General features: G+C 37.8%; 1 protein-coding gene across 2 annotated transcripts in view; it reads right to left on the bottom strand.

Annotated features, from left to right (window-relative positions):
• Positions 1-24,652, bottom strand: part of ror1 (receptor tyrosine kinase-like orphan receptor 1) — a 137,189-nt gene that overhangs the window by 14,207 nt on the left and 98,330 nt on the right. Inside the window, exons 1-3 of one of the 2 annotated variants that reach the window (XM_077535075.1) lie at positions 4,497-4,607; positions 4,287-4,414; positions 928-1,245 (exon numbers count right to left, since the gene is read on the bottom strand). In XM_077535075.1, coding sequence (XP_077391201.1) covers positions 928-1,245; positions 4,287-4,414; positions 4,497-4,498 — 448 coding nt within the window. In that variant the 5' untranslated portion in view covers positions 4,499-4,607. Of the gene's footprint in view, positions 1-927; positions 1,246-4,286; positions 4,415-4,496; positions 4,608-24,652 lie in introns of those variants that run through there. The other variant, XM_077535073.1, reaches the window with a different exon arrangement.

Below are 24,652 nucleotides of genomic sequence, written 5' to 3'. Positions count from 1 at the left end.
ATTTTTAAAAATCATTAAACAAATACAAAGTACAAAACAATCACCGACAGGTTAATAAACACTTTTGAAATACAATCTAATCTAAAATCAAAAAGAATCCGATTAGTCGATTAATCAATTGAATAAACGATAGATTAATGGATTCTAAAAATATTTGATGGTGACAGCACGAAATACAACCCAAGACAATAAACTCATTCTGACATAAAAACTAGTGGTGTCAGGCGACTAAAATTTTTAATCGTAATTAATCGCATGACTTCAATAGTTAACTCACAATTAATCGTAACATTTTATATCTGTTCTAAATGTACAATAAAATATTTTTTTTCCCAAGTTTATTATTATTATACTCTTGATAACACAAAAAAAATTGTGAATAAATGTTAAACTAATAGAAATATTGCATATTTTAGTCAGTGATAATTTCAATAATTAATAATTAATGCAATTGAGTTAAAATGAAAAACAAAACTAGTGACATTGATTTGTGCCCGTCATTTTTCTGCCACTAGATGGCATTATTGCATTTATAAGACATTGGTGACAGCTCAGTGCATTTTCTTTTCATATGAAGAGAGATATCTAATCTTTAATATGAAGTAACTTGTGAAATTCTGCACATTTTTAAAATAGTAAAATACAACTTGACTCCAGTCTCCACGAATATATGCATTATTATTATATTTACTAAATGTTGATGTGGATGTGTCTGCTGCATTGCGACTGGAATTCCCCCTAGTAAGGGGTGGTCATTAATCACGCGTTAAAAAATTTAGTGGCATTAAAAAGGAACTCTGAATTAACTCAAAATGAATGCACTAATTTTGACACCCCTAATAAAAACATAATTGAAGCGTTAAAACCGAGTCTGTTGGGTACTCGACAGTGCAGGTTTTGCATAATAAGCCATCCCAGGTGCCTTACTTTTGTTAATGGGCTCGGCCATGGGGATGCCGATCCTCAGACAGTTGGCTGCCTCCAGGCTGTCCGAGGCGGCCAGATCCTCGCAGTTTGGCAACTTGAGTCTTTTCAGTATGATGGGGTTGGAGCGGGCGATGATGTACTCCGTCTTGCACAAGTCGTTCTCCAGGATCTCGCATTCGTCCTTGCACAGGTCCCGAGGTTTGTCAGCCCCCGAGCTGCGGTCACAGGTGGGGAAGGCGAAGTGGCAGAGGGACGGGATGGCAAACTGAGAGCAGCGATCCGACAGGTGGTTGGACGTCCCGATCATGGTGAAGGCCGCTGGGGACGCGAGTGGGCAAAGTCAGTTACAGACTGGAGACAGTAAGTTGACCTCTTTTCTATTGTATTTATTTAGTATACAGTCAATAACACGAGCAACTGCCACACTCGTATTGTTAAGCGTGCACATGCCTGAAGGATCAAAGTGGTCAACTGACAATAAAAAGCTGCAGCTTGAAACACGTTGAGAGCATGATTCATAGACTGTGCAGTTATTACAAACACATGCTTCTTTGCGGTGGGCTTTATCACGAAAGCGGCTCTTTGTGGGGGGGAGGACATGAAATTAAAGGTGAATGCGGAAAATTGGATCCTTTCCAAACCACCACCACAAGTTCTGCAAATAACTTTAAAAAAAAAACAAGACTCAAGCCCTTTTTGAAATGTAAGGCTGCCAAGTGTTTTGTCCTTCTTAAAAGCTACGACGTCCTGCTTCACACCTCTTACAATTACGTGGCATCATAAATCTGCGCTGACGGTCGTGTCCCAGATTACAGGCTGAGTGACATCATTAGTTGAATCAGCATCATTAAAAGCATAACCGAACCCAGCAGATTGTAATTTAACTGGAAGTTGTGACTGTACAGTGATGCAATACATTTGACATCAACCAGGGATAATTTCGTCACTGAAAAATTTGCCATATTTTTCATCATGAACATTTTTTTCAGTTGAAAATGAAACAAAACTAAAATAGAAGCAAATCATTGAGACAATGACGACAACTTCATTGACTGACAATTTTGTCAATGACTAAACAAAAGCAACAGTGATACCCATCAAATCAATCAAATCAAATCAAATCAAATTGGACCAGACCTGTCAAGTCAAGTCAAGTCAAGTAATCTTATTTAACTCATTCACTCCCAAAGACGTATTTATACGTTTTTTAGGTTTTTGTTTGCTAGAGTTTTTGTATGAAGGCTTTGATGCAGTTTCTGACCTGAAGTGGAAGCTTAAAGCGATGGTAGTTATTACAAAAAAAAAGTTTCATTCATGAAACAGATGAAGCACACTTTTTTTTGTTTTTTGTAATAACTACTATCGCTTTAAGCGACCACTTCAGGCCAGAAACTGCATCAAAGCCTTCATACAAAAACGCTAGCAAACAAAAACCTAAAAAACGTATAAATACGTTTTTGGGAGTGAATGAGTTAAAGCGATACTTCACTTATTTAGCCCATTATAGCAATAAAAAGTTAATATTTTGTCGATAATTATTTTGATACTTTCATTATTTTTCACGTACAATTTCAACCTTTAAAAACACATTTTGCAACTTGCTGTTGACTGAAAATGACATCACAAGGGCTCAGGTAACCAATCACAGCTCACCTGTTTTCTAGGTTTGGTCATGTGACATTCACAAGCTGAACTGTGATTGGTTACCTGAGCCCTTGTGATGTCATTTTCAGTCAACAGCAAGTTGCAAAATGTGTTTTTAAAGGTTGAAATTGTACGTGAAAAATAATGAAAGTATCAAATTAATTATCGACAAAATATTAATGTTTGACTGCCAAAAATGGCTAAATAAGTACCCCTTTAAGTGTTAATTCTTTCTTCATTTAATTAGGAATGTAACGATAAGGGCAATATCGTGATATTATTAAAATTGCTACAATATCGTCGTCGTCACCTTCACAATATTTAAATGCAACACGTGTTAAAAAAGTCAGGTTGATTTGCATTTGTTCAGTTCTAGCACCCTCTGGTGGCTACTTTTTAATTTAATTACAATTTAATTTTCATGAGGGATGTTTTGGCCGTTCTATGATTAAAATCTACACTAATTGTCAGATGAACGGGAACACAATATGCATGTGAAGCAAGTCAATATGTAGTTAATGTGTGCATTAACAATAGGGATGCACGATAATGCTATTTTCAACCGATACCGATAAAGCAATAATTTAGAGGTGCCGATGTCGATAACCAATAAGTAAGCCAATAATTGTTAGCAAAATTAACTTGAATACAAATATGCTTTCGAGTCCTACTATAAGTATAACAAATACATTGAAACATTGTATAAACTTTGCACAATGTTTCAATGTATGTAAAGCATCATGAAGCTGAATTTTATTGATATGAGCCACAACCACAACAGATGGACCAACGTGGCATGTATATAATTATTGCTGGATTTCTTTATGATCTGGTTTATCTGTATGAAATCAAATTGCCGATAATTATCGGCAGATTTCTCTATTATCTGGTTTATCTGTTTCACGTCAAATTGGTCGATAATTGTCGATAATTATCAGCCACCGATATTATCATGCATCCCTAATTAACAATATAACATAATAAGAATAAAACATAATAATAATAATAATAATAATAATAATTAATAATAACACTGCTGTTATGTACAAAAGCACAATATTGTGCTTTTTTTTATTATGAGCCCTTTTTTTTTATACAATATTCTGACTTTTTTTTAAATATCACCAACCTACCCACAATATCGTGATAATTATCGTTACATCCCTACATTTAATGTTATGAAGACGTCTTCCACATTTTTTGATCCACTGCACGCTCTCATCTTTAATTACTTGCATAAATTAAAATGATTTATTTTTTTTATTTTTTTTTACCAGAACCCATATTCTAAATGTCATATGCAAACATTTATTAAATGCTTTACTTTAATGCACGACAAAAGACTATAATTAAAACCAAATTAAAATTTCTTGCCAAAATTAACATTGAAATCAATTAGAGATTATTGGACATTTTATACAGACTTCTGGACTTGGAAAAGTTTGCAATTTATTAAGATAATGGCAAGAAAAAATTGCAGAAAAACTTCCATAAAGAGGCATATAAGAATTGAGAGTTACATGAATTAACAATAAAATAAGAATAATAATATAAAATAAAATAAAATGAAAATAAATAAGATAAGCAGGAAAATATTGGTAATTTTAGTGAAAAAAAAATGTCTAAACTCCTTTCAGATGTGACAATGCCTTACCTACAGTAAGAAAATGTACTATATATAAAGCAGCAAAGGTGTATTGTTGAGTGTTTGTCACCTGTTATCTGTGTCTCGATCTCGCCCTGCATCTGCAACGAGTCGACAAAGATGCTGCGGTTGCCAATGAAGCGGGCGCAGGCGATGCCTCGGTATGGCTGGCAGAAGCCCTCCTCGTCAAAATCATCCCTGAAAAATACACATGCATAAAAATTTAGTTGACGTCATGTTCAGTTTTGCAACAATGACTCTGGAAGTGGAATCTTGGTACATTTGCCAGAATTTTCCATTACACTTTTGAGCCACTAGATGTCCCCCTGTGAATGGAAAAAAAACAAAAGCAGCTAGTGTCTGCGCAGCCAAATTTTGCGTCTTGCTGCAGGTTTTACGTTCCATTCAAGTGAAAAGACTCAGCGCTAAAACGCACGTCTCACTTCTGGGTGTAAACTACATGACGAATTAATGTTGGAGTATTTGGACTCATTACAGTTTATGACGCTGAGATCTCCTTATGAGCCATAATCTGAAACATATGCACCGAGGCGAGAAGGGGGAGGGATGTCGTGATGTTTTCACCACTAAATGTACAACTTCGACGTCATATTCACTTTACATTCAACATCCCCTCCCCACCACGTTTTGTTTTTATTTAATGAGAAGCAACACCGTGACGCTTTGAAGCCGAAACGGGTCCTCAAGAAATGGAGCCGCGCAAGGACACAGCACACGAAAAGCCACATGTTGAATATTCGCTTGGTGTGAGATCATTGTGTCATGTGCTCTAAGTCGTGCCATATGGGACCGTAAGACCAGGCAATATGTGAGGATGGTGCGTGCTGATGTTGTGTATGGACTAACCCACACACACAGAAACATATTGGAGCTATTGGCTGACTTTAGAACAACCCCGTAGACCCACACCTAATTAAAAGTATTGCTGGTTGACAGTTCGGCAATAAATCTCCCTTCACAAAAACATGAAGTTCAGTTTTATTGCATAAAAAGGAAAAAAATAAAATAAAAATAAACCTCCTCTGAAACACAAGAAAAAGAAAATTATAATGAGGGGTGTCAGGCAATTAAAATTTTTAATTGTAATTAATCGCATGACGTTAATAGTCAACACAATTAATCGCAAATTTTACAAGTTTTCATACTCTTGTTAACATAAAAGTGGGAAAAAAATTAACACAAAGTAATATGATTGCATCTTTTCATTGTTCCCACATATGTTATTGTGATTTTTATTCTCCACACTTTTTTGCCGCCTAACAACTCCAACATAATACTTCCAATTTACATTGTTCAAATTTCAACTAGCTTAACAAATTAATGCCTCCTGGGGTATATATTAGGGCTGGGAATCTTCGACTGTCTCACGATTCGATTCAATTACGATTTTTGGGTCTACGATTTGATTCAGAGTTGATTTTCGATTCCCGATTCAAACGATTTTCGATTCAAAATGATTTGATTGACAAATGATTTCTGCTTGAATTTACAGATACTTGTATGCACAACATTGTCATGATCTACTCCAGTCTGCTTTGCAAGACAACATGACAAATAGAGACATTAAAGTCTTTTTGTTTTTTTGTTTAAACATGTATTAATTATGTATTGTAAGTGCCTTTTCCCACAAAAACAGCATGTGGGCTACAACTGCCTTTCCCCCTTCTTCATTTCTAATTGAAATAAAATCGATTTTTGGATACTAATATCGATTTGATTCATAAATGAGAATCTCGATTCTTTTATGAATCGATTTTTTTGCACACCTCTAGTATATATCGTCTGATTCCACATTACTTACAGTATTTGCTCAATTTTACATTTAATATCTTTTCCCCATTCATTTATAATGGGACAGTCAATGAACTTTCTCTAAGTATCACTTTCCACGCCCACTTCCATATACAGGACTGTCTCAGAAAATTAGAATATTGTGGTAAAGTCCATTATTTTCTGTAATGCAATTAAATGCCATATATTCTGGAATCATTACAAAGCAACTGAAATATTGCAAGCCTTTTATTGTTTTAATATTGCTGATTATGGCATTTTTTTTTTTTTACTTGGTCTGATGAAATATTTTAATATTTTGAGATAAGATATTTGGCTGAAAATGCCATAATCAGCAATATTAAAACAATAAAAGGCTTGCAATATTTCAGTTGATTAATAATGAATCGAGAATGTATGGCATTTTGCTTATTTAATTGCATTACAGAAAATAATGGACTTTACCACAATATTCTAATTTTCTGAGACAGTCCTGTATACATAACTTATCATCAGTACCAGAAGTCTGATACTGCTCGGTGGCACAGTTGGTAAAGCGCATTGTCCAGTAACCGGGAGGTTATAATTTCATAATTTATCTCTCAATTTGCTTTCAGCATTCCCACACAATTTCTCCAGAAATGGCACTTAGTCTAGTTAATCCAGTAATTTCATAATAATTCATAAAATTGAGTTAAAATTAATAAGACATGCTGTACCGTAAAAAACAAGTGATATTGATTTGTGTTGAGGTCATTCTTCTGCCACTAGATGGCATAATTGCATTTGTAAGACATTTTTGACAGCTCAGTGCATTTTTCTTTTCATATTAAGAGCTACCTAATCTTTAACATAAAGTAACTTGTACAATTCTGCACATTTTTATAATTTTAAAATGCAACTTGACCTCAGTGTCCGCAAATTTATGCATTATTATTACATTTATTACTGCTAAATTTTGATGTGGACATGTCTGCCGTGTAGAGACTGGAATTCCCCCAGTATTCCAAGTAAAGGGCGGTCATTAACCATGCATTAAAAAAACAAAACAAATGTAGTGTTAAAACCACTTTAAATTAACTCAAGATGTATTAAATTAATCAAAGCAGTGTCCATTTAAATTGCTACCTGCAATAGCGCTTCTTTACTTGATATCTGCTTCTATGTATATTGGTGAGAGTTAGGGAAAATTTGAAAGCAGTTTCTCTCCCAACAGCAGAAAAAAAGAGCGATCAAATGCACACACTGACATATGCTCACACACAAGCACGCTAAATTATGAGGGCATCATGGGGTCACGAGGTTCCCTCTCTCTGAGGAGTGTTAAGTGACTGAGGGGTCAAGGTCAGCTCTTGCCATGAGTCCTCCACATCCAGACACATTAAAATGGACGTTTACATTTCAGACACATCGAACCAAAATGCATTCAATTATGACCACAACAACGTCATTACATTATTTTACATTTGGTTTAATGTGATTTTCATCCCTCACATGCTGCAGTAGCCAGTAGATGGATTAGCACTTCATCATCAAGCTACGTACATCTTCAGATATTTTCCTTTGGCAACAGTTTCATCTGTGTAGGTGCAAATCATCACTGACAGGGTATAAGAGGAAGGGGAATCATGCAGAAAAGTATTTGAGAGTTTGATGGGTAGGACTGTTACAGTTGAAATGGAATGTGGAAAAAGACAGACGATATTTAGTAAGTTATGTCCAGGCAGCCAAGAGGTCAATTTTATTGTGCGTCATTGAAGATAATAGACATACATCCGCTTTAACATTTTTTTTTTTTTTTGCCACAGACACGCAAATAATATGTTGAAGCATACCGTTCACCACAGTGCAGCCGGAGTCCTATCAGGAAATGATAACGGCAGCCAAACCAAACAGCTTCAAACGAACCAGCTAATGTACAAAAAGTTGATCCCGCTCAGGTTCCTTCAACTAGCCATTTTCAATGGTGCTTGTGCCCATTAGGGTCAAGGGTGAGCTGGTCACCAGCCAGTTGCAAGACACAAAGTCAAACCACTGTCAGACAATTTAGCATCTTTAAAACTATGTCTAGTAGAATGTGAGAGGAAAAACTCAGAAGACAGGGAAACTCCACAAAGGAAGCCTGGATTCAAACCCAGAACCTCGGAACTGTAAGGCAGATGTGGAAAACCACTTATCTGCTCTCTCTGCTTCCTATTTCATTTTGCCCTCAGCATTACAATGAACTCCTCGTCTTGCTTATGACCCTGCCCTGGCTGGTTAACGAAGCAGTCACAGCAAGTCGTCCAGGTCCTGAAGTACTAGAGCAGCCCCAGAACACCACATTTACCACCATGATGTTTGAATGTTGCTACAGTATGATGACCTCTTTCTGAAATGCTGTGTTACATTTATGTCAGATGTAATGAAACACACATCTTTGAGAAAGTTCAAATTTTGTGTTCCCAGTCTGCAAGATATTCTTCCCAAAGCCTTTGGATTCATTCAGATGTTCGGATTTATATTTAATTGTAAATAAAATATGAGCCTTTATATCAGCATTGCTTTTCGCCTTAATTGGAACTCTACCATAGAGGTCATTTTTTCCCAATTTCTTCCTCCTCAGTCATGAACACTAACTTCTACTGATGCTAGCAGTTCTTTAGAGATGTTTCTGGGTTTCATGATGACCTCCTAAGTGAGTTGTTACTGTGCTCTTGAGATAATTTCTACAGACCAATCACTCACGGGAGGTTTCGCCTCCGTTCCATGTTTTTTCACTGATAGATGTCATTTCTCATCTTTTGTAGAATTTCTTTGGAACGTGGCATTATGTTGCATAATTTTGAGATGTTTTGGTTGACTCGCAGGATCTACTGAAGTGATTTCTTGACTGAGCAAGTCTGGAGGTAATCAAGGTTGGATGTAATCAGTAAAAATGAACCCAGCTTTCCAAAAAATGTGATTTAAACAAGTACTTTTTCCACACTATATTTTTTTTTCCTTAATTAAATCACCAAATAAAACTTGCATCCCAGGGAGTCGCATGAAGTGTGGTTGGTTGTAAGCCGTTATCCAGTATGTGGTTCATATAGCTATTGAAAGCTTTTCATTTCATACAGCGGCGTGCCAAGGGCATGGGGAAAATTTCATGCACGATGTATGATCCACATCAGTACAAAAAGAAAGACTCGACTCCCCGCAAAACCCAAATACCAAATTGAGGACACTGATTCATTGTCGAATAACTTTTCCAACCTCATTATTTATTGAGGGAAGCCCTCTGTTAGCAGCCGTGTTTTTCTTGCAGCACCGTGCTGACTCGCATCCAAATGGACACCTGGGTGGCGCCAGTGAAAGTGCAGACACAATGCCTGATTTATGAAATACGCCACGCAGGTTGACGACACATTTATTAGGCGTTCGAAAACTGCAATCAAAAAAGATATAAAAACTAGAGATAGACCGATAAGGTTTTTCCGGGCCCGATACCGATACCAATTATTAGTAGTGAAGGATGCCGATAACCGATATTTGGAGCCGATATTCAATTTAAATGTAAAATATTTTAAAGGTTTTTTTTTTCTTTCTTTTTTTTCTTTTTAAATCTTAGTCAATAGACAAGTTCTGGGATCTCCCAGGCGCAGTAGCATGTTTTCAAAAGTTAAATAAAGACAAACAATTATTTTCTACACAAAATAAGTCTCCCAAAATTTAAAAATATCCAAATTATTACATTTTTACTTATCTTAGTTTTAATTTCAATTAAAAACAGAAGGTGCAGAGAGTTCCCAGGGTCGACAAAAATGAAAAAACAAACTTTAAAAAAAAAAAATTACATTTAAATTAGTTCCCTGAAGTTAACACTTAAAAAAAGAAAAGAAAAAAGGCTCTATTATCGGCCATGTGATTCTTCAAAATGGCTGATGCCGATATTTCTCAAATTGCTGAATATCGGCGCCGATAATCGGCCCAGCCGATAATCGGTCTATCCCTAATAAAAACAAGCCATTCAAAAGTATACCTCATTATATATAAAACTTCCTGAATTGGTGAGGTCTGACTAAGCACAAATCCATTGTATTGTGCATTGTTTTTAGGTTAAAGGAACACAAAACTTATGAAAAACTAACCAGCTATTCTGTGAAATAGTTCATTTCAACTCTTCCTTGAAAAAAAAAAGCCAATTTATGTTGAGCAATTATGATTTTATAGCACTTATTATGAATATTTTGCGTTAAGTACTAGTGTTGTTCCGATACCGATACTGGTATCGGCAGAGGTGCCGATACTGCATTAAAACAGTGGTATCGGTATCGGTGAGTACTCACAAGTAACATGCCGATACCATTAATTCCAACGCTAATATAGGATTTTGGTTGCAGCATCTTGTGTCTTGCTGGTGCACGACATTCACTGATATGTGACATGTTCACTGCATGCCCAACTAAGATATCCTATTGGCCCTTGAATGCTCTGAACCAATAGCAGGACAGCTTTTTCATGTTGAGGGGAAAAAAAACCTTTAGTATCGGTATGGTATCGGTATCGGCCGATACTGCAAAGCTGGGTATCGGTATCAGTATCGGGGGCCAAAAAACATTATCGGAACAACACTATTAAGCACTATAACGGGCATTTTGGACAGTCACGTGATCACATTGAATTACATGGCTGCCATAGGCAACATTGGACTCACGAGGAATTATCGCGTCCCACGGCGGACATCAAAGGTGGAATTACGCCTTACAACAAAGAAACACTTCTTCAAAAGCAGTACAGCCAGGCAGGAAACCGAAAGCCAGATAAAACTGCCAGATCCAGCCGCCGGCGAGACGAAGTGGACGGTAAACATCCGGGTGACTTTCACTTCTGCTAGGCTAAGCTACATGTCGTGTGCTAAGCACGCTTTAGCCCACATGAGGAGCTGCCGCCCCCCACCCTACATAATTACATGAAACCGGACCTGCCGCGGATTTTACTCTGAACAGAATTGGCGCAGTATTTGTGATCGAACACGTCTTTCCCGTTGCGTCAGCAAATTCCCATTGAAATGAGCCAAGACGGCTTCCGGTTACGCACGGGATACGTCATCACGATCATGTGACCAGAATAATGGCGTTCCCCACGGTACTTTCGAATTCTGATACTTAATCGGTTTAAAATAAAATGCACTAAGATGCCAGAGATATTTGCACTTTTATTCTTTGTACACAATGCCTAATCCAATACTGGAAAATAATTATTAAGTGTTGTATCGCTTTAAAATGTTTTGCAGAGTTCCACAGAGTTCTCTTCTTGTATTATCATACTTTAATCAAAGATAACTATGAGCATAATATTTTGTAAAGAGCCTTGGAGGGAGCGGTTTGAATCACATGTTGCAGGTTAGAGGCATTTGAAATTTAACACTTGTTGGGGGTGGTGGTGGGAAGGTGAGGTACGGGCAATGGTGTGTCATAAAAAAGATGGGATTTGAGGCGAAGGGGCGGATCCTTGATGACATTTAAGATTTCAGGGTTTGGTTGTAGTGGGTGCTGAGTGAAAAGGAGATGAGCTGCCAACAGTGTGAGGTCACAGTTGTAACATCCTGATTGGGGGGTGCACCTAAGCTTGTCATCTTCAAAGATGCACTTCCGAGATTTTCTACAGAACCAGACGGCACCGTCGACCCAGACATTTTATCTGTCGCTGCTTAAAAGCTCATCTATGATACATGCAGGATTTGACTTTTGAAAGGATCAAACTTGTCTTCAATTATTTGATGAATGAGTACTTGCAATATATTTGGGGATTACTAGCATAATCCCGCACATAAAGTTGGCTGACATTTCATGTGCAAGACCTTTAATACTGCCCCAAATGCATCGACGGTGCAACTCCATTACTCAGACGAAATGCGGAATACATACGTGGTTGAAGCATGTAATGAGCTCTCACTGACAGGCAGCCAAAATGGTCACGAGAGACTGAGGTTGACTGAGGTCTGTGGCTGCCAGTGGCCCGTGACCGCAGTGGGAATGAACGAGCGAGCGAGGGCAACTGAGGCACCGTGTTGAACACAATAGAGAAAGAAAGGGTCCTCGTGTTACTGCTGCTTACTGAATGCAATAAAAGAGGCTTCTGTCAGCGAACAACCAAGAGATTTAGAGTCCATTGGCAAACGCAAGAAACAAGATGCAACTGAAGTGAGGAGAGGAACGGCCAGTTCTTCAGTTATCTGGAGGCTAATCAACAGGCTGCTCTATCGCTTGAGATTTGACTGCATTTCATGACAATCCGTAAAATCAATCATCGGAAAACTCAGTCTAAATGCTTCTGCAAAGCCGTACAGATCCAATCTGTTACGCTCCTCATTTCAGGTGTCAATTACAAATGTCTTAACATAAATGTGTTGATGTAAGGGCGCGCACACAGGCCAGATGTATTCAACTGTGTTTCAGCCCTGATTACCGCCAACCAGCCCTGCTCCCCGCTGGCTAGCATTAACACGAACACATTTACATGTCATCACTTCCAAATAGCGCACAACACTGCATTACTACAACTTTCTTGGCTTTGTGGATTATTTCAAGTCATTCTCTATTTATAACTGATGGAGGGCATTATGGCAGTGATTGTGTTACTTTCCTATTATAACCTTCACTTCACACAAGAGACAACTATGCAGCTAAAACTGGGAAATGTATCAACACCATCTGGATCTGAAGCTTGTGTTGAGTATCAGACACAATTAAGACCCTACATTTGAACAAAACCTCTTATTTATCTAAGCTAGGAGGTTCAGTAATAAGACTGGCAGTGACTCTGTAAAAGAAACCCCTACAAACACACACAACCACTTGCTTAAGACATAAAAATTGACTTTCACCAAAGTTCAACTTCACTGGCTTATCATAAATAACTCAAAACATACCACAGCATTATAGTTTTTTTTAAAACCTGCTCCATATTTGAGTGTGAAGGACTGTGATCGAGAAACCTAACAGAACGATAGCGAAATTATGACGCAAGTTAAAGCTTGTGATTTGGACAGAATTTTCCAAAATTAGAGTTGTTTGTGTCTCCAAAGCAGGCCACTTCCTTAAGTTCAAAAAGGAGGGCATATTTATATTTATATTTATATTAAAAAAAAACGAAAAAAAAAAACCATTCCCTCGCTACAATGTGGTTCACTTTTCACGGCCTCACTGTTTCGCGGATTTTTTGTGTGTGCAATTTTGCGTAAATTTTTTTCCCTTTTTTTTTACAATGTACCTATTTTATAAAATTTATGGTTTGAACATTGAGAATTTTTAAATAAAAAAGTAATGTGAGAAAAAGTAAATGCCTCAATGAGAAAAGTGTATAAACTGTGGTGAGGGGTTTTAGAGCCTTAAAACATTTACAACAAATGTAAAGTATAAAACTAACTACTTTGACATTTCATTTATTACAGGTAATTTTTGGAACCTAACCCAGCGTTAAACGAGGGAACACTGTACATCAGACTTGCGGTGTATTTTCATCAACAATAAAGTTTTGCATGGTTTATAGATCATGTTTGTGTAACTAAATGGTAAAAAAAAAAATACAAATAAAAAGTCAAACTTCATTTTGTTTATTTAGTTTAGAGTACCATGTCTTTAAACCAATGACATGATTCTGTAACAGCGCAACGTGCCACAAAACATAACATATTTTGAAAAACAAATAACGAGGAAAAAAATGTCTTCAATGATGATGCACCTGCTACTCGTATGTTATATATCGGCAAAGTGTGCAGAAACTGTGAAATGAGTCTCGACTGTTTTTGTCCAAGAAATTGTGCTCTATCATTCATTCAATATTAAAAGATGTACGGCGTTGTGGCATTTTAATGCTGTTTTTTTTTTTTTTTTTTTTGCTTGCTAGAGCGCTGCTGTCAAAGAACACGGCGAGGAAATGACGGAGTCAGCCACACGCGGAGCTTTGTTTATATTTATTGAACCAATGATGTACGAGACTTTTAACTCACTTTTGGCCAATCCCAGACCAGTTGACCAAACATGGGGTGGGGGCGGGGCTAATATTCTAAGATTCTAAGTCTGAGAACAGGAATGAAATGAGAAGGACATAAAATGACAGCGAGAGAATTCAGAACTGTTTTTTGTTCATGGATGTTTATTGTTTATGTTAATAAGCAGCACTGAATGTTGTATTCACAGACTGGTATTATGTGAATCTATTTATGTTGCTGAGGCAACTACAGTCATGTGGTTTACACATCCTGCAGTGGAAAACCAACCTAGATTATGGTTTGAAACTGTATGGTGGTAAACCAAACTAAACTGTACAACTGGTTGGAAACATGGTTTTTGTATCATGGTGGCACAGGAAGCTGAGGCAAGTCTGTCACGTTTATCATCCGGGGACCAACAATGCTCCCACAAAACTATGACAGACATCCCAGTTTAGTTCTTTTAGTTTGTACGACACTGGTGCATGAATTCGTCCTGGCCTCGCCCGATAGCTGTGGTGTCTATGTCTGCCACAGCAAAGTATAGTTCGCAAACACTTCCTGTTTGTCTCACAATCGACAATTTGCGTTTCCAATTTTTTTTTTTTTTTTTTTTAAACACATAAATGTCCCTATGTATGAAGAATTTGTGGAAAAGGATGTAAACACTAGTTTGTGTGGCAGATTCACTCAGCCGCCTTCAACTATGTCATATTTGTTGTTTTAAGATGTTGTAAATAAAACATTTGCGCAGTTTAGAAGACATCACTATGGCTGTAGACTTCCAATAACAACACGTATTATACATGCTGATCCAGCATGTAGGGAAGGGCTTGCCATTGACGTCTTGTCACTTGTCAACATGCTTGATGTGGTGATATCATTTCCCCCAGAAGGGCCGCTTTGTACCAGAGATCCTGGTGGGGTAGGAAGGCTGTCAATCATCTTATTAGTTAGCAACATCAGTGCGCGTTAGTATTTAGACAGAAGTACACACACGTACATACATGTCTCCAATTGCCCCAACCGATGATGTTTCGTGGTATGAACTTCTTTGCACCCCTTCCAGTGTGCAAGCTAGTCCTAGTAGTGAAGTAAAGAATTTATGTTTCTCAGTTGAGTGTTATATCTAAGTGTTTAATATTTTCTGTAATTATGAATGAAGTACTAAAATTGTGTGACATTTGTCATTGAAAATGAGCTCTGTTCTGTTAGCACCCTCCAAAGTGGGCTAGCTAGCTATTGGAGCCGTTGAAATATCTTGACCCCCAGATTTCTGTTTTGCCGTGTAACTCGTACATGCGGTGGCGAGTAAGGCACTTTTGACTCAGCTGTGATTGGAATATTATGCACTCAGGTTTGAGAGACTCTCAAAAAATAAACTCTCTGAGGTTTGTCATAAGAACTAGTGCTGTCACAAACGAATATTTTTTCGAAGATTTTTTTTTGAAAGAAACAAATGGAATAATTGATAAGCGACTCGATTAAAAAAAAATCAGTGACAACACTATCTAAGATTAAAATGACAAATGGTTTCATTACAAATTCAAACTTTTGACAAAATGGGACACACTAGTGAACACGTATGCCAATGTGACATTGATATTGCTAACGTTGCTAAATCACAACTATGGAAGACAGAGAAGGCACTTTTATGTGACACAACTAGAATAGAAGTCAAGTCAAGTCATCCTTGTTGAGTACCATGTTGCAAATTCTAATGAGATGATTAGATGATATGATAAAGATGATTAATCTGTTATTGTGAAAGGTGGTCCTACTTCTAAATTTAATAAAGCAGTGATCATTTCAAATGATAAAGCAATACAATTACCAGTTTAATGCTATGCAAGTAAACAAGCAAACTCAACTAGTAATATATTTCGCATTTGTTCCTGGAATTGTGTCAACTTTCCACTCTCACTCACTCCTTGATGTAAATCATACAGAACAGTTTTTCTCCATGATTTACGACGGAATGACTAACTCCCATCACTGAGCTCAATCTGCATGTACAAAGACAGGAGTACACATGTTTCGGCTGACTGGTTACTGACGATGCTTATAGAACAAGTACACGCATGTCTGAACACAAGCAACCTGAAATACTGTATTTCACCATGTGAGTGATGAACAGTTGCTAAAGCATTTATGATGGGCAAGAGAAACAGTCAATGTGGAACTTATAAACAAAGACAAACAGTTGATTCAAGGATACTTTACACAACCTTTAATGTTGTCTTGTTAAATGATTGCAATTTCAAAAGCGCCTTTATAGATGGACGGCAAATTGTGATTCAAAAGGTGTAAAGCGTTACATCAGGCTGCATTGATCAAGTAAAGCTCTACAAATGAATACATAACCTCTGCTTCAGACATCTGAGCCCTACAAACAAAAGCCTCTATTTATACTTGAAAATGTTCACGGTAGACTTTGTCGCCTGCCCTCATACACCCCACCAGCACCAAGGGCAAAGAAAGAACACTTTCTGTGCATATATGTTTTTCTTCAGCGAGTGTGTATGCAGGGGTATGTGTGTGCGGGGGCAGTATGTGTGTGTTACGGGGGCAGAGTTCAGGGGAACACCGCATACCCCATTTCAAGCTCGTGACCCGTTGGGAGAAACCATGATTCAAACAAACCACACACACATACATGAACACACTTTGTTGAAAGCAGATTTTAGCAGACGTGACCTTGAGCAGACCTGCCAACAGGATCGCCGTCAGACAGAAACCTGGAATTCTGGGAAACAGGAAACAGGAAGTGGGACCTGTCCGAGCTAAGAGAACACCACTGCACGAAGAGACATCTATAACCTAATGCCTCGTTTGGCTTCTGATTATGGTATAAGGAGGTCGCACATCCATCAGGACCACATACACATCAGTCTTAATGCGTGATGCTTCAAGAAATAAAGTAGGAGGCATCCAGGCTTGTGGTAGGGGGTTTCTGGCAGCATCTCTAGTTTCAAATAGTACTGGCACCCAGGGACCAGACCATGTCAAAGGGCCTATCCCCTATGAGCCATATTAGGGCTCTGATCTCCAATCAATCAGCACCGGGCTAAAAAGAATCTACAACAAGACGGCAATTAAGCCCCGTCGAGGGCTTAAGCAAACACATGTGAGAGATAGGGTTTGTAAGAGTAACTGTGTGTGCACTTATTTGACGCTGCTTAATGTAGGGCTGCAAGTGTGTCAGACGTGTGTGACTGAGTGTCAGGGTATGAAAACTGGTCTGTGTGTCACACAGACGGTAGAGGTGTGAAAGAACTAACTGGTTGGAAGTCTGTGTCAAGAACTGCATCCACTCACATTTTGTAACTTAAAGCAATCCAAACAAACACAAAGGCACCCTCCTTACCTTAAACTATTATTTACACACAATGAAACAAAACACAATTTCCTACAATAATTAATGGTTTAAAAAAAAAGAAAGAAAAAAAAAAGAAGCAACTTACAGACTGAAACTCTTGCCATCATAAAACCTTTGTGTAAAGGTAAAGGTAAAATTTAAACATTCCTATATGTTTTTAAAAAGGAGTTACCTGTTGATAGTAGAACTTGAAAACATTGGCAAACTCGACTAAGTCCAAAAATTGCTCGACATAAATTTCTGCCTCTAAATTAATCATTTACATTTCTGAACTAGATTTGGGGTTGCTTTAAACCCCAAAAGAACAAAAATAAATTCTATTTACCGGTAATTATTGGCTGTCAGCTAGCCGGCCTGTATTACCAACATGGTTTTGTCATTAGCTTATGTAATACTGTATATACCGTATTTTCCGCACTATAAGGCACACCTCATTATAAGGCGCACCTTCAATGAATGACATATTTTAAAACTTTTTACATATATAAGGCGCTACATTAGAGGCTGGGGTTATGGTATGCATCCATTAGATGGTGCTGCGCTAAAGGGAATGTCAACAAAACAGTCAGATAGGTCAGTCAAACTTTATTAATAGATTACAAACCAGCTTTCTGACAACATTCACTCCCAAAATGAATAAACAGCTGTTTTATTATTTTCTCTGAGGTAAAGTATTAGTATTAGCTAGCGATCCAAGATGGCGGCATCTTCTGTGCATGCGCATCACCGATCGTGCAGGGTCACCGATAGCGTCTTGACAGCGAGACCTGTTGCGGCTCAATATTGATCCATATATAAAGCGCAGTGGATTATAAGGCGTATGGTCAGCTTTCGAAAAAATTGAAGGCTTTTAGGTGCGCCTTATAGTCGTGAAAATACGGTGCTTAATTTAGTTCCCCTTCACGAGTTAACTCTGGTATTTAATATATGCACCCCGCCCCCATACACGAATCAACTCGGGTTTTGCGTTTTTGTTGTTTTTGTCACGTATGTTATTGGCTGCTTTCTATGATATAGCAACATCTAGTGGTCAACTATTACACACGGTCACTTTAACGGCAAGGGGCGCTTGAGCAGGCAAAAGAGTGTAATGCCAGACCCTGATTTATATGAAAATTAATATGAAAATGTTTACCTTGAAGTGAATATAGTGTTAATACACATCAACTTTAACAAATCCGCATTATTTGATATATTCATCACTGTCTGACATTTCCACATTTAATCAATGGAATAATTGATACGATCATCAATTCTAAAATCATACCTCCATGACAGCCCGAGATCCTGCAAAAATAAAAAATAAAAAATAAACAAGTCTAGTAGTACTACTATGAGTAAGTAGGTCACAATCTCAGTGAGATCCAGATGAGAGACATGCTTTTTAATAGGATTCCACAGTGAATTAAAAGGAGACGACCCCCTGGGTGAGTCTGATGTGTGTGTTCAAGTGGATCAGCATGTGGCTGAGGAGCAGTACGTCACCAAAAAAAAAAAAAAAAAAAAAAAAAAAAAAAAAGTGAGTGGTCCTGTCAACCCCTAGGTTTAAATGGCCGCAGCGCCAGGCCAGCGCTGTGCAGCAGATCGTCATCAATCCTGGCCGGTATCTGAGAACCACAGCAGTGTTGACACTGGCACCGAGGTGAGGAGAAGTGAAACCGAAATCCAGACTTTCTCAATTCAGCATACAGGCAAGTTCACACTCAGAGGCAAGAGTCCATTATGACAACCAGTCCAGAGCAACTATGTGTGGGCCTGGCTTTGAACCTCCATCTTTCCACTTTCTGTGTTGCGAATCCAAAAACAACTTCATTGTAACAACTTGGAAATAATCATATTTATCTAAATGGCATATCTTAACACAACATCTAATAGCCTGTCAGAAAATTGCAGCTCAAGACAATTAGCAGTTCTACTAATGTTCTATGTTTAGACGGGCGGTTCACTGATATGCTAATGTACCGAAACAAGTGCATTGTTATGACAATAAATAGCCTGGAGATGAAAAGATTTTTGCCACCCATGTTTCAAGACTTGGAACTGTCATTGTCAGATGCTGGGGTAAAAAGTTTACCATCTGGAGAGCAATTCCAACAATATTTATCCGGGATAATATACCGTAGGTTCAATTAAAGCACTTCTCAGATAATTTTATTTTATTTTTTCAACTACAGGGTTCACTCTAGAGTTTGAATTACTTTTAAGTCCTTAAAAATGAGAGAAAAACCTTCACAGTACATTTGGAAGTAGTCTCAGCACTTCAACTTCTTACAGCCTTTTCACAAAATTTAATAAATTAATTTACCCTGAAAATTACACACACACACCTCCCTACATTGACATGTAAGAAAAAATTACAATTTTTTTTTTTTTAACTATTGAAAAAAAAAAAAAAATCACATGTAGGCTTAGTCTACATAGTCTGCACAGCCATTGTCAAGAAGCTCAAAATGGAGCTCAGGTGCATCCTGTTTCCACTGATCATACTTTAGATATTTGTACAGCTTAAATGGAGTCCACCTGGAGTCAATTCAGTTGACCTGACATGATTTGGAAAGGCATAGACCTACTATACAATACGGTTCCACAGTAGACAGGGCATGTCAGAGCACAAACCAAGCACGAAGTTGAAGGAATTGTCTGTAGACCGAGACAGGATTGACTCGAGGCAGAGATCTGGGGAATAGTACAGACAAATTTCTGCTGCTTTGAAAGTCCCTATGAGAACAGTGACCTCCATTGTCTGTCAAAGTTCAGAGCCACCAGCACTCTTCTTACAGCTAAATTAAGCAAACAGGTGAGCGGGGCCTAAGCAAGGGAGGTGATCAAGAAGCTGATAGACACTCTGTCAGTGCTGCTGAACGTCAGAGACATAATTCCCAGGTGTGATGATCCAGAGATTGAACACTTTGGTGTGAATGCTAGATTGTCATGTCTGGAGAAAACCAGGCACCAATCCAGCGCCATGCAGGCCTTCCCTGCAGGAAAGCACGGTGGTGGCAGCATCACGCTGTGGGGACATTTTTCAGAGGCAGAAATGTGGGAAACTACTCAGGATTGAAGGAAAGAGGAATCCAGCAGCAATTTGCAAGGATGAAAACCTGCTCCAGAGCACTCTTGACCTCAGACTGGGGAAACGGTACATCTTTGAGCGAGGCGGTGATCCTAAACACACAGCCGAGATATTAAAGATGTGTCTTCTTCAGTACAACTCCGTGAATGTCAGTGAATGGCCCGACCAGAGCTCAGAATTGAATCTCATGAAATATGTCTAGACATATTTTGCTCCCCATCTAACCTGACGGCATTTGAGAGGTGCTGCTAAGAGGTATGGGCAGAACAGCCCAAAGATACAATCGTCGTGCCAAGCTTGTGGCATCATATTTCAAGACCCGACCGAGGCTGCCAAAGGGTCATCATCATTAACAAATCTATAGCCTACTTATACGATATTTCTTAGTGCTTTGTTTACATTTTTCATTTCAAAATGAATTAATAACACAAAGGTCAAATTTTACTTTGTTTTAATTTACACTTAAGAAATGTTTACATATGACATGACAGGACTGTTGATGCCAGCATATTAGATCAACATTTATGAATCCCTCAAAATCAAAGAACAAACCAAAGGAGCAGTGCAGTTCATTGACCTGTAACCTACTACTACATAAAGCCTCCAAGACAGCTGTAAATAAAGAAAAGAGATTGAAGGCAATTATTGTGTTTGGGTTTTCTTATACCTACGAGCAAGCTTGTACTTCTTGGAAACAACTTCCTTAGGCTAATTTGTCAATCATCTGGTGGACTGCGTTGAGTGAGACACATGTTCCAGTGGTGTCCATAATGAAGTCCAATTACCTGCGCTTTCATGCTTTAACTGTATAATTGGATTGCCAGTGGTTGTATTGGCCTCACAGTTCCTGTTACGACAGAAAAGACGTCACATTTAACTAGTGCTGATGGCTGGATAATTATAGTCATTTTAGCATGTGTTGGTTGGTTTCAATCTTAGCCACCATGTATGTAAATATATTGAAAGTAGAAAAAGATGACGGTAAATAGTTTTTATATCACCATGCACGAGGTGACCTGATCAAAGTAATCAGAATGATGTCAGATGAAAACCCAAAGAAGATCACAATTATGAAATTAAATATATGCAAAACTCCAGATGTCCAAGGGTAAATGAATAATAATGGCAAGGGATTGAAGACATACAAGCAAAAACAGACCCAAATAAATAGAATGGCCCATAGTACAGAATGCAAATACCAAAATTCTGATATAGTGGGCCTCAAAGGTCTGATGGTAAACATGCCCGTCCCCAGCTTTTTTTTGGGAACATGTTGCAGGTATATCAAAATCTAAATGAGAACTGAGAAGGCATTTGCAAAAAAAACCACAAAATGTATCAGTTGTGATCATTTATCTTGTCTTTGTAATTTTTTAGTGGAACATAGGATAAAAATAAGTTGCAAATAATTGTTTTTTTTGTTCAAAATTTTAGGCAAATTCCCAACTTATTGGAATTTGTGTTTGTATTTAAAAGGGAAGGGAGAAAATGCTATTTTTGTATTTTTCATTTTTGACACTGTGGAGGGAAAAAAAAGAATGAAAACATTTCGAGAAATCTAAACAGTGTCAGCAGCCAAGGTGTAGTGGTATTAATCTTTTCAAACAGGAAGAAAAGCCCATTGTAAACACAGACAGAGACTTTGGATCTGTGGCTATGTTTCCTAAAGTCGTTTTACTGCTGTTGTCAAATTAAAAACATCCAGAGCAGGTGATTAAAAAGACAGATTCATTGAAAGAATTGTGAAAATAGTGCTGGTTCTCAACTCTCACTTTCTCAATATCATTTAGTGGGTCCTGACTTCAAATGTATTTTTCTAAACCAGGCTTCGGTAACACATCTTTATAAATATATACAGCAACATGTTGAAGAATCAAGTGCTGTAATGTCTCGTGAATAACATTAAAAAATATCTTTTAATTATTTATACTACATTTGTAGAAAATCACAATGTCCCATCACTGGTCTGTGGGCAACTCATATGGTCCTTGGGGTCGATTGACCCCTGACACAGGGGTTGTAAAAACAAACACAATCACCGATTTATAGCACATTTCATAGACGTTACGTAACTCAATATGTTTCATACATTTAATTAAAAGTCCAACATTTAAAATCAGTTACAGAGTTAAAACCATTTAAAAGCAAAGTAAAGAAATAAAAAATTAAAGCTTACAGTGGACAAGATTTTGGAAAACATGATTTTAAAAATCATTTGAAAGAGCTTAATCTCATAGGTTTGGGAAAAGTTTAACCTGGATTAAAAAGCATTTACAGTTTATTGGTATGTTTTGAGTCTTTATTCATTCATATTATTCACTCTGATAGTAAAGGATAAAAGCAAATCAGTGGAACACATACACAAGAACGGTGGGGGCTTTTTAAGGATGATTTTGTGTGTGTGGGATGCATATTATACACAGGTGCGTGTTCTTCACGGGATTTTATGGTACTTCCTGCCAAACAAGCACAGGGATAACATGCAAACTCCAGATTCGAGATTCCAACTCCAAACCTCAGCACGATACCGTACGATACCTCAGCACGACACACATGATAACCATCAATCCACTATGTCAAAAAATATTAATATCATGCATGTACAAAAGACAATTTAACCTTTCACTTATGCCATCCAGAACACAAACCTGGAAGAAACATAACAACACATGCATTAAAAACCCTAAAAATATCAAAACAAATAGAAAGAACACCACAACATCAGATACAGAATTGCACTTTGTCAATGATTTGAGTACAAACGCTTGTATTTGTCCGCTTATAATAGACCTCCCACAAAAAAAAACAAAAAAAAAACAAAAAAAAAAAAAAACAAAGAAATCCACACTTTACTATATACCTGGGTCATATTTACACTTCATCAGCTTGCCTAAAAAACAAACAAACAAAAAAACTCGTCCTACAAGGAATGCAGGTTGAATCGTACTTGCTGTCTCCAACCCACCAGTTGAGAATCACCACTGGCGTCAATGAGACGTTACAAGAAGAGGTCACACGGTTTAAAACACAGGCCCTGAGTTATTAGCTGATTCTGATGCGAGCTTACAGCTAAACTTTCCTTCAGCTAAACACAAGCCATCACAACCGAGTGCAGTCGGGAATCAAAGAACAACACGCAGCCTGAGTGTTAATGGTACCATCGTCCTCCCACTCGGCTAACACTGTTTTTCTTTCACCCTCCCGACGTTTCCATCACTGCTCCTTTTTTTTTCTGCAAAAGAGGGAAGTGTGCCGGGGAAGAGAGAAAGTGGGGGCATAAGTTCTTTCTTTGGCAGGCGAGACATTTTCCCCCTGAACCTGTATTTGTTCAGGCTCAATAAAAACATGCCCAATGCAGGGAGAAGAGAGAGACGGAGGAAAGAGAACGGAGGTGAAGGGTGTTGTGGAAATGTACTCATCTATCTCTTAGTGGAAGATAACTGTTGACATATTCATGAAGACCGGACTGGAAGAGAAATGAAGTGGATTTGAACTTGGTTGGGCAGAAGTAATAAAAATGAGGATGTGAGGCGTGACTTCAAGGAATGGTTATGACTTCTTGGGAAATAAAGTTCTTGGCTTCCAGACCAAGAGTTAAACGAGACGATCATTACCATTCTTTGTGTCTTGGCTTTGGCCAATGGTTTCCTCAAGCCTTATGGACACTTTACTAGCCAGACAACTAGTGGAGACTCCAAGTATTTGCTGGGCAGAGCCAAGAAACGAGCCATCGCACCATTCCACAAACATCACATTTACACTTCAGTCTTTATGTAGGTATGGACTGAATAAACAAAACGTGTTAATTTGTGATGTTTCAAGGTGGCTAACAGATTTTATATACAGTGCCTGCCTCTTGCTCCACAGACCAAATTCTTTTAGCCCATGTTGACATCACTACATGTTAAATCCAGTACTTTGATTGGAATCCAAAATACAATTGTGACCAGTGTTATATGATGTACATGGGAAGACCACCATTTAGACTACTAAATTTGGTGGCGATATGATAATTATCACAATATAGTGGGAAAGTTGGCGATACAAATAAGGTCACAATATTAATAATAATAATTAAAAAAAAGAGCTCATAATAAAATATTACACAATATTGTGCTTTGTACAATACAGCAATGAAAAAAAATATACAAATGTTATAAATATTACATAAACATATAAATATATATATTGAGGCACTTGCTAATGCAAGCGCACATTGAGTTCCTCCACATATTG

This window comes from Festucalex cinctus, chromosome 10 (genome assembly GCF_051991245.1).
Source record: "Festucalex cinctus isolate MCC-2025b chromosome 10, RoL_Fcin_1.0, whole genome shotgun sequence".
Lineage (NCBI taxonomy): Eukaryota > Metazoa > Chordata > Actinopteri > Syngnathiformes > Syngnathidae > Festucalex > Festucalex cinctus.
This window is presented reverse-complemented; position numbering and strand designations above follow the sequence as displayed.